The sequence below is a fragment of the Neophocaena asiaeorientalis genome, unplaced genomic scaffold, assembly GCF_003031525.2.
Source record: "Neophocaena asiaeorientalis asiaeorientalis breed wild unplaced genomic scaffold, Neophocaena_asiaeorientalis_V1.1 scaffold82, whole genome shotgun sequence".
In the NCBI taxonomy this organism is placed as follows: Eukaryota; Metazoa; Chordata; class Mammalia; order Artiodactyla; family Phocoenidae; genus Neophocaena; species Neophocaena asiaeorientalis.
This window is the reverse complement of record NW_020173068.1, coordinates 5606216-5616884: the sequence shown is the minus strand read 5'-3', so window position 1 is coordinate 5616884 and position 10669 is coordinate 5606216. Positions and strand designations below refer to the sequence as shown.

Sequence of the window (10669 nt, the reverse complement as noted above, 5' to 3'; positions counted from 1 at the left end):
CCCGAAGTCCGCGGCGGTGGCGTCCAGAGACCGCAGCCGCATAGAGCCGGAGCCGAACGGGTGGCGGCGCCATGGCGTGCGCGGGGCTGCTCACTGTGTGCCTGATCCGGCCGCCTGCGCCGGAGCCCCCGCGACCCCCCGCGTCCGCGCCGGCAGCCGGACCCGCAGGACACGCGCTCTTCCAAGACGTGAGTGGGGAGCGGGCCGGGGGCGCCGGCGCTGTGGCCCTGGGGGTGGTGTCTCTCGCGGTGTCTCTCCAGGTCTCTGTCGTATCTCTCCCTGTGTCTCCCTGGACTCTGTCTCTCACTGCCCCCGTCTCTGCGGCTCTCTCACTCTGCTTTTCCCTGTTTCTATGCCCGTCTCTCTTCTTCCAGGTCTGTTGGGGACCCTGCCGCTGCCTCTGGGTCTCTACCTCTGCCTCTGGGTCTCTGCCTCTCTCACTATCTCTCTCTGACCCTGCTGTCTCTGTTTCCGTGTGTCTCCCTTATCTTTATCTCTCAGCCTTTGTGTCCCATTCTGTCCCTCATTCTTTCTCTCTTTATCTCTCCTTGTCTCTGGTTCAGTGTCACTGTCCCTCCTGCCCCCCAACCCGGAACAACCCCATGTATGTGTCTGGCCGCGGGGCGGGGGGGGGCCGTCAACCCTTGATCACAGGAGCAGTCACAGTGCCCCTCGATGGCAGCCCGGGTCCAGGTTGACCCAGGCAGGGGGGCCTGGAAGAGGAAGCAGTCCCCTGACTCCTGACCTGGTGCTGACCCAGAGTCCCTTAGATCCAACCCAAGGATCCCACAGTTGGTCGGGGCTGCCCACAGTCACTCTCTGTGGTCTGTACACCCTCTCCTGACTGGCAGGTGGCCCTGCAGCCCCTATGGACACCAGCGTGGAGCAGCCTGGCCCAACCTCGGTCACTGCCCTGAGCCCCTTCCCCACCTTTCACCCCAGCCCTCAGTCCGTCCTGTGCCTCTCATGCCCCCACTCCCAGAGGTCCCTGCCAGTGGGAAAGGCTGTACTCCTGCCCCCTCCCCACTGTCCCTAGTGACTCAGCACTTGGCCACAGTCCTCCCAGCTGGAAGGGACCTGACCCTCCCACTTCCCAGATGGAAAAACCAAGGCCTGGAGGGTTAGGGATATGTCCGAGATCACACATGGAGGCAGGGGCACACTAGGGTGTGGCCCTAGGTGTCCTCATTCTCAGCTTAGTACCCCTCCCCCACTCTTACCCCCGTGTATCTCCAGGCTGCTGGGATGCTGTGTGGATCCCAAGCCAGTGGCAGACCTTCTCTGAGTCAGGCTTCTGGCTAGGGATTACATTCATCCCTGAGCCTCACTGACCCAAGAAAACAGCCAGAGGGAAGAGGTATTCAGGACCTGGAGCCGATAGGGGCTCTATGTCCAGGCTTTGGCCTGCCCCTCCTTGCCAGGCCTGCTGGTGTCCTATTTGCTGGGCTGCTTTGGGTGATCTGGGAGTCTCTGGTCCCTAGGGGAGACAGGGACCAAGTCTTGACTCTGCTCCGCTCTTACTGCCTCTGTTGCCCTTCCTGTCTGCTTCTCCATGAATACAGTCTGTCCACCCTTGCACGTACACACACACACACACGCACGCACGCACGCACACAGGCCTGCCCAAGACCCTCATACTGAGTTGGCCTCATAGGAAGCCCCAGCCCTGGAAGGGTTAACCCTGGGCTGCTCCCCTGTGTGCTAGTGGGAAAACAGTCACCCACAAAGAAAGGACTAGCCACTACCTGCATGTCAGGGTCTTCAACAAGCTCACAGAGACACAGCCCGCAGTGGGCAGAGTCTGGGACAGCCCATAGCCACACAGCAGAGTTGGGGTTCAGGTCTGGGATGGGTGCCCAGGATACTCAAGCCGCATCTTGGCCCATCTCCCCACCTTCCTCAAGCTGGGACCGTTCGAGGGCTGATGCATCAGACAGAACTTGGGACTGACTCTGGGTGTGGGAGGTGAAGGTGCAGAGAGCTGGCTTGGAGCACCCCCCACGAGGCCAGGCCCGCAGAAGTGAGCAAGCAGTGGGGCCCGCTGTGTGCTCTTCCTGTGCTCACCTTGCTGGAAAAGCTCCTGCAGGGCCGAGCTGGGCAGGAGGAAAGGAGATGCAGGGGGCAGGCCAGCCGCCTGGGGCTCTGTTGAGTTGGGTGGGAGCCTCTTGCCTCCCAGCTCACAGCTCCCATCCATGCCCTTTTGTCCTTTAGGTTTTCCGCAGAGCAGACAAGAATGGTGAGTGTGGTTTCCCCTGGGTCCCACAGTGGGGGCATGGGTGACGGACATCAGGAAGGCTCAGGGGAGGGTTGGGGGTTTGGGGGCACAGTCTAGAATGGAGAAAAATCTTGAGAGGACCCAAATCAGGAGAATGAACCCAGGTGTCCTTCTCGGAAGAAGTGTTGTTTTGAATCAAGTTTGGCAGGATGGAGAGTGGAGGAAATGTAACTTAGCCAGAGGCTGGAGGTGGGGGCTTATTTTCATGCAGTGCCCTGGCACACTGGGGGGTACTTCTCGTATATGACCTTATGTTGTCCTCACAACTGCAAGCTAGGTGAGAATTCTTCACCCCATGTCACAGACAAAGGAGCAGGGGCCCAGAGAGGTAAAGCAGGCTGCCTGAGGTGGTGGGCCTTGAACCCAGGTCTAATGTGATGCTTGGTCCCAGGCTCCCTGTGTGAGGGGCTTGGAAGGGTGTGGTCACGGAGATGAGGCCCTGTGGGGGGTTTTATCTTAGATTTTTAGAGTGCTCAGTAACTTTCCACATTACCAACCATCTGGACACAGGGAGGGCTTGGGCAGGATAAAGCTAGGTCCAGGGAATCAGCTCCTCCTGCCCTGGGTCCTGGGCAGTCTCAGACTGTGGTCTGGCAAAACCTTGAAAGCTAAAGCAGGAGCCATTAGGGGACCCTGCAGGCAGGTTGCTGTGCATAGATGACTCAGAGCAGCCCACGGTGCCTTGATTGGCCAGTGGAGGGTCTGAGCTGAGACAGCCCGTCAGCCTTGACCTCACTTTCAGCTGGGGGCTTCAGACCTGTTTATGTTTCAGCCTCCTTGAGAGAGGATTGTGTCCCCACCCCTTGCCCCTTCTCCCTGGGTCTCTTCAAATTGGTGGAGACCATTTGTTCCAACCGGTTCATCAGGGCACGTGGTCTCATTTGGATCACAGCATCTTGTCTGGGGAAGTTCTGACCCTCCCCCAGCTCCACTCTCCCCACCCCATCTGCTTAGAGACCTCACAGGTAACACTCTCGGCCTCTGCTACATGTGCCCTGTGGATGGGGAGGCCTTTCCCTCCTGAGCCAGCCTGCTGCTACTTACAGGGGCTCCACTCTTAGGAAGATCTTATCTGACTCCCTGTGGCTTCTCTGTGAAGGGCCTGGGTCCAGAGCACGGAGGTCCCCTCCACCCTGGAGCCACACTGGCCAGCATGTGGGGCAGAGACCCAGCCCCGAGTCCTCCAAGTGACATCTGGCCCTGCCATGATCTGACTGTGACCCAGGCTGTTGTTCATTTGTTTCTTCATTTGGCAAACATTGAGTCCGTACCCAGTGCCACATGTGTACTGCCCTGTCCCTCGGGTGCCTGCAGAGTGGGCCCTGTTGCCTTAAATGGGCACCTCTGGGGGCCCCAGCCCTTTTGTTCCCAATGGCCAGGCCTCCCATCAGCTCAGAATCCCATTCCACTTGGCTGGGTGTTTGTGAGATGCTGCAAAGCCTTCAGTGGGCCTGGATCTTGTGGCAGGGGTTCAGCCAGGGTCAGGGATACTGACTCGGCTCTCTGTCCACCCACCCCGCCCAGATGATGGTAAGCTCTCATTTGAAGAATTCCAGAATTACTTTGCCGATGGGGTTCTCAGCCCCGGGGAGCTGCGAGAGCTGTTCAGCAGTATTGATGGGCATCCCGCGGAGTGAGTACTCAAGGGGGATGTGTGCACCGCATGTAGATGTGAGGCCAGGCTGTCTCAACCCCACTGTGTCTCCTGCTGCTTTGGTTCCTTATGGAGGATGAGGGGGGCAGAGGGAGAGGGGTGCCAGGGCTCAGTGCCAACTTTACCCACCCACCTACCCCCTCCCTGGCTCCAGCCTTGCTCATCACACTGCTTCCAGCTGGGACCCCCAAAATAGCCAGGCCTGAGTCACCACCTATGGTTCAGCCCACAGGTGTCCCCTCTTCCAACTCCTGCCTCCTGCAGGGACCAGAGGATGCCTGGGGACAGCTGGCCCCTGCCTGCTTCCACCCATGGATGCAGGTGCTTCCACATCTACAGGCCTTAGTGCGAGTTTGCTTGCCTTCTCTCCTGCTTCCTCACATGGGTGCACACACATGCACAGCTATCCCTCCCTCTTACTCCCCTTCCCCCCATCTCCTTAGAATAAATCCTAGGCTCCCATGTCCTCCCATGTCCTCAGGCTTGGGCTGGACCCTTTGTCTGCAGTGCTACCACCTAACCACCACCAGATACTCCAGTCAGATTTCTTCTCCTTCAAGGCCTAACTTAGGCAGCCCCTCCTCCTGGAAGCCCTCCCTGACCTACCAAGTAATACTCCATGCCTTCTCTGCATTTCCACAGACCTGGGACCTGGCTCCCCCTTCCCAGCTCTAACCACTCCTCTCTGGCCTGTGTTCATATCTGCCTCCCCGGCCTGAAACCCCTTTGGAGGCAGAGAGTGGGACTGAAATTTTGCCCTCAGGGAGCGTTTGGCGGGCTGATAGTACCCGTGCTCCCCCTCTCTGTCCACTGAGCAACTTAACCTGGGGTGGAGTCAGAAGTTGCCTCCTTGTCAGCCTGAGCTGGGCAGGAAGAGGAGAGGAACATTGGCTTCAAAGTCCCAGTTTACCAGGCCCAAGTCAGCGGGTCTGAAGGGCGCCTTCTCTTTTCCCTGTAGCAATTTGGAAACGGAGAAACTGTGTGGTGAGTAGGCCCATGGGAGCTCTTGTCTCCCGGGACCCCTGGGCAGGTGGGTGTGATGAGAGGCTGTTGCTGGTGTCCCATGGAACAGGATTGGCTGGGCTCAGGGTATGAGGCCTGGTTGGCTGCTGGGGAATTCCAGCTTGTAAGTGGGGGCGTGGGGGTCCGGGAACCTTTGAGCACCTCCTCTGCCCTCAGACTACTTCTCTGAACACCTGGGCGTCTATCGGCCTGTGCTGGCTGCACTGGAGTCGCTGAACTGTGCAGTGCTCACTGCCATGGACACCACCAAGCTGGTGAGTGGAGGGGCTGATGGTGGGTGGCCCAAAATGAGGGCACGGGGTGTCTGCTGTGCTGTGGCAGCCTCCACCACTGGGCTCAGGGCTGTGGAGCTAGAGGCCTGGGTTCTAATCCCGGCTCCCACTTTCTGGCTGTGCATCTTTACCTCTCTGGGCCTCAGTTTCCTCATCTGTAAACTGGGCATTATAATAGAACCTACCTCCAGACATTTGTTGTGACAATTAAACGAGAATGAAGGCAGGGATTTTTGTCTGTCTTGTTCTCTACTCTATTCCCAGCACCGAGACCTCTGCCTGGCACGCAGTAGCCACGTCACACCTGGAGCTGCTGCTGCTACTGCTTTTATTATTGACCAGACCTAACTGTTGTGGGGTATGAAGGCCAGCTCCCAGCAGGGATGGGCTGTGGGGGAGGGCACGCTCACACACATCCAGACGCTCGTACTGGAGTGTGGAGCTTGGTTGGGGGGCAGCCTAAGGACATGCGTGAGTAGGCAGGCGTGTGTGCACCCATGTGTTGGTGTCTGTGTATGGACACGTGCGCACAGCATAAACAGTGCTCGTGGCCCAGGCTCCAGGCCCTTGGATGGTATTTTAAAAACACCAAAAGGCGCCCCTCCCTCTGTGTTCTTTTTAAGAAATGTCTCCACCTGAGGGGGTGAGGAGGGAACAGTGAGCAGGCCTGGGATTGTGCCTGAGCTCACTTTGAGGCGCTCAGCAAGTTGATGGTCATCTGAGGACAGGGCTTCCCCTTCTGGTTGCTTTCACATGGGATTTAGTAGTTTTTCAAACGGTCACCCCTTGGGGCCTGGCATGGGATGGGAATCCAAATGGTATATGATGAGGGGTTGGTATGTTATGATGACTTCCATATCTGTGGCCTGGACACAGGTGGGGGCATCGCTTTCCTTGTTGCCATGGAAACAGGGCCCTGGGGGTGGGCCCCTAGACTGGCATTCTCTGAACTGGCACTGGCTAGTGGGGATTCAAACTGCAGGTCAAAGTAAGGGCCCCAGGGGTCCTGACCACCTCCTCCTGGCCCAGAAAGGGGTAGAGCGTGACCCATCACCACACGACTCTGCCAGCTCCGATCACTGAGCCTTTTATCTGGCACTCAATGCCCCTGATAGAGCTGCAGCTCAGCCTGCCGGGTGTCTGCCTCTGCACCCCACCCCCAGTCCAACATGAGTCAGTTGAACACTTCATGCACCAGCCTGGAGCCACATTCCTGTTACATGGCCCGGGTCATCCAGTGGCATTGGAAGGAATGAAGTGAGGCCACCATGGAGCCTCCTGTCCACACTGCTGGGCCACGCCCGGGTTTGGCCACCAGGCGAGGCTGCAGTGCCCCATAACCATGCCGCCGGCACTGGGCTTCCAGCTCCATCTCCAGGCGCTCAGTGAAGCCAGGGAAAAGCGTGGAGCCACCGGCCAGCACCACGGTTTTGGCCAGCCGTGTCCGTAGTGTTGCGGGCATCCTCCGCAGTGCCCGGAAGGCCAGGGTGGGCAGTCCCGGCTCAGCCTGGCCTAGCAGACCCGGCTGGAAGATAGGTTCCGGGCAGCGGAAGCGCTCACTGCTGAGGCAGACAGAGCACCCATTGCCTAAGTAGAAACTAACAGGATGGTGGCGGGCAGGGTTACGGAGGTCACCCTCGAAGTCCAGCGACACATAGCAGCAGCGCTTCTTGAGCTGTGTGATGACCTTGCGGGGCAGGGCATGCAGTCGTTGATCGGGGCAGGCTGCCACCAGCAGGTCCCGCAGGTAGCGCGACAGAGTACTGCCTGCCACGTCCAGCCGGAACGTGGCCTCGTGCCACGAGTGGCCCGCATAGATGGGTGTGGCGTGGCACACGCCAGCGCCCGCCTCCAAGGCCAGCCCGCTGAACGCGCCGACAGAGCAGAGCGCCAGCAACGCGGTGCTGGCTATGTGGCACGCGGGCACTGCCAGGGCCTCGAACAGCAGCTCGGCCACCCTCTCGCGGCCCGCGGGCGGAGCCGACGGCGAGTCGCTCACCAGCACCGGCCACTGCTCTGGGCACACCCGCAGGCCGCCCACCAGCAGGCGCTCCCACAGCCCCTCCAGCGCCTCCCAGTCCACCACCACTCCGTGCTTGATGGGGTGCGCCCGCGCCACGCCGCCCGCCAGCTCATAGCCGGGCGCCCCGGGCAGCTCGGGCCGGTCCCAGCTGGGCACCAGGCTGGAGCTCTTCAGTACCAGGCGCGGCTGCTCCTCGCCCGCGAAGCCCGCCTTGGTGAAGCCCGAGCCCTGGTCCACCACCACCGCTACGCAGCCCAGCGAGGGCAGCCGGCGGACCCGGCGGCTCCCGGACAGCGACGCCACCTTCGGGCCGGCCACGCCCTTCAGCCCAAAGCTCCGCCCCCGGCGTGAGAACCCCGCCTCAGCTGGCCTTGATGGTGGCCCGCCTTTCAGCTCTTGGCTCTGCTTCGTGGGCCTACGTCCCCGCCTTTCTGCGCTAGAGAACTATCGCTCTCACTCCTTGGGCTCCGCCCTCTGGTCCTGAAGTCCCACTCTTCTGGCCGGAGTGGAGGTCTCTTTTCAGCTCTTTGCTCCGCCCCTGGGCCTGAGGCCCAACCTTTGGTTCAAGTGTCAGTCTCCGCCCTAACTGGGCTCTGGCTCAGTCCCTCTTGGTCCTCCTCTGGCTCAAGGCCCCACCCCCTCCCTGAGGACTCGCCTGGGTGGTGCGGCTCCGCCCCCTAAGTAAGCCCTTGCTGAGGTGGACGATGAGAGGGCCGCTTTAAGAGATTGAGAAGCCTCCAGGAGCAGCTCTGAGAATGAAAGGGTCTTGTGGCAATGTTTTCCAGACATATATCCCCCTTGGGGACCCAGGAGTCCAGCCCAGCCCTTGAGACCCTGGCGGTCTCCTGGCACTTCTCAACTGGGTTTGACCCAAGTATTGTAGCTCCTGGTCGTGGAGTTTGGAGGGGGTGGTCAGAGAAGGAAGGAAAAGAACTTGGACTCATTGTGACCTCAGTTCTCAGCACCTGCCGTGCTTTCGCAGCCTCTACCCTGATGAAAACACCTCAGACCCATCCTCTCTCCCGGGACAGGGTCAAGGGCAGTGATTTTGACATCCAGGGGTCTGGCCTCAGCCGCTCAGCCCAACCAATTTGATTCCTTCCCCAAACCACTTCGGATTATCTGATGTGCTCTGGCCAAATGTGCGGCCCCTTCCCTCTCAACGCTGAAGAGAAAGCTCTTAATTGTGGATCTCCAGCCACCCTGAAGATCTCTGTGTACACGCTTAGCCTTCAAGGGCCCAGGTAGCCCACAAAGGGATCCTACCTTCAGGGGCTTACAAACATGGACCTGAGTTTGAGACTCAGTTCTGAGGCTGACTCCTTGTGCACTGAGCAAGTCCTAATCTCTCTCTGGGCTCAGTTACTTCCTCCGAAAGGCGGTCGTCCTCACACACAGGAAATAGTCCACGTCTTGTCTCTGCAGAGTCTCTTTATTCTCTTTAGGACCATTCTGGATGCAAGTTGAAGACCCATTCCGGTGAGCTTAAGCTAAAATACGGACTTTTATCACAAAGGTCTTGTATGTCTTATGGATACCAAGGCAAGGGTGAAATCAGGTTTTAGGAAAAGACTGGAATCAGGGCCTGACTGTCGGCCTGTGGGGGACCCAAGATGTGCACTGGCTCTGCGTTCTGGTTATATTCTTCTCAAGACTGGCTTCAGCCTGTGCACGTTCCTGTAGAAAACATAGTCTCCTACAGCTCCTAAATTACAGACCTAGGGAAGGGGCTGATAGGACCAGCTTGGGCCAATTGCTTATGCCAGGAGGTGTGGCCACATTGAGGAACGTGGTTACCCTGATTGTAACCATGTGGATGGTAGGAAAGGGTCAGTTCTCACAAAGCAGCAGGGGAGATGCTATGGGTAGTACAGCCTCCAGCCTGATGCAGGTGATGTGGTGTTGACACTGACAAAAGTGTATCTTCAGCAGAGGCTGTGCCTGTGGTTTTAGTGAACTGGGACCTTCACCCCTGATGCATCTGCCCCCAAAGGGGGCATTCTGATGTTGGTCTCCAGTGGAATGCAGGCTGCAGGTTTGGCAGGGCTGGAGGGGTTAGGGTCCGGAGCTGGGTTTGGGACACAGGAGAGAGAGAAGCAGCTGGGTCCCGCCCACAGAAAGCATGCAGGGCCTCTGTGGGTGAATTAGGGAGGTGAACCTCGAATTGAAGACCACAAGTGGCAATATGGCCAGAGCAGGGGTGAGGGTGGAAGTCACTAAGAAGCCCTAGAGGCGAAGACCAAGGCTGGGGGTCTGGACCTGTACATCCCAGTAATAAGTTTGGGCGTTTCCCTATGCACAGCGAAGAACCAGTGTGAGCTTTTGAGCGGGAGCGTGACCTGCCCTACAGATCAGTGGTGTGGAAGAAGGCTTTGGTTGCAATGTGGGGAAGAGGATGGGACAGGGTAATTTGGGAGACAAGTCACTGAGGTGCCTTGAGGGTTACCAAGCAGAGTGGGTTAGGAGTGAGGGGTCAGAGGACCAGGGACCCCAGCCTCTCCTCCTGGGTGCTCTCACAGGCAGAACGTTGAGTCTAAGCCTCAAACTATGCTGACCATGAGACCTTCACAGTTCTTCCCCAAGGTGGTGGCTTTTTGCCTGGGACCTTCCCTCACCTTAAGAAGGACCTGTGAGTGCTGGAGACTCTTGGAGCTGCCTGGCCTCTGCTGGAAGCAGGCCCCTCCTCCTAGCGTGGCCAAGCCTGGGTTTGCCCAAGCTCTCTTCCATTGGGCCTGCAGAGCCGTCAGGATCTGACCCGGGCCTGGAGCTGGAGGGGAGAGGAGCAGCCTCCCTCCACTGTGGCACGGTGACCGCCCCCCCCCCAGCCCCGCCAGCCCGGAATTGGGGTTCTGACTCTTGGGTCACAAGAAAGGAGGAAGCAAAAACCGCCTTGGCTCCAGGCCATGGCTGTGGCTCTGCCTTCAATACGCCTGTTCTCCCCTGTCTCGCTCAGGGCCTCAGCTTCCCCCACCCCAGCTCTACGCCCCGATGCCTCAGACAGGGAGGGCTACAGGCGCCAGGGTTGCTATGCGCTCTTTATTGGTATGGACTGGGGTCCGGAGGTCCGGGCCAGGCACTCAGTGCCGCGGGCGAGGGCAGCGGCGCCGCTTGCTCGGCTGCTCCTAGGCAGGGTAGGCGTAGCGACCAGCCTTGCTCTCGGTCAGCAGACGGGCGATGAGCCACCGCCAGCCCTGCGCGGCCTTGGCCCCGCCCCCCGCGCCGGGCCCACCCGCCACGCGGCGCTTCTCCTGCTGCAGCCGTGCGCCCAGCAGCAGCAGCAGCTTGACTAGAATCGTCTTCGTTTCGCGCCCACGCGCGCTCTCGCGCCGCTCAGCGCCGTCGCCCGCACCTTGCAACGTGGGCGCCGCCGCCTGGGAGCCCAAGGGGGTGCCCGCAGCGTCCTCACCCGGCCGCCCGGGCCG

General features: G+C 59.5%; 3 protein-coding genes across 4 annotated transcripts in view; 1 reads left to right on the top strand and 2 right to left on the bottom strand.

The window, feature by feature from the left end:
- Positions 1–7: 7 nt before the first annotated feature.
- The window catches only part of NECAB3 (N-terminal EF-hand calcium binding protein 3), a 16739-nt gene continuing 6077 nt past the window's right edge, over positions 8–10669 (top strand). For both annotated transcript variants that reach the window (XM_024743089.1, XM_024743090.1), the window contains exons 1-5: positions 8–188; positions 2212–2236; positions 3800–3908; positions 4888–4913; positions 5109–5206. In XM_024743089.1, the coding sequence (XP_024598857.1) occupies positions 72–188; positions 2212–2236; positions 3800–3908; positions 4888–4913; positions 5109–5206 (375 nt within the window). In that variant the 5' untranslated portion in view covers positions 8–71. The remainder of the gene's footprint in view (positions 189–2211; positions 2237–3799; positions 3909–4887; positions 4914–5108; positions 5207–10669) is intronic.
- ACTL10 (actin like 10) lies at positions 6238–9059 on the bottom strand. The gene is given in 2 exon segments (XM_024743037.1): positions 6238–7568; positions 9045–9059. Coding segments are annotated over 2 exon segments (1185 nt in total). The 3' UTR covers positions 6238–6398.
- The window catches only part of CUNH20orf144 (chromosome unknown C20orf144 homolog), a 1392-nt gene continuing 1092 nt past the window's right edge, over positions 10370–10669 (bottom strand). The window contains exon 2 of the mRNA XM_024743036.1: positions 10370–10648. Coding sequence (XP_024598804.1) covers positions 10370–10648 — 279 coding nt within the window. The remainder of the gene's footprint in view (positions 10649–10669) is intronic.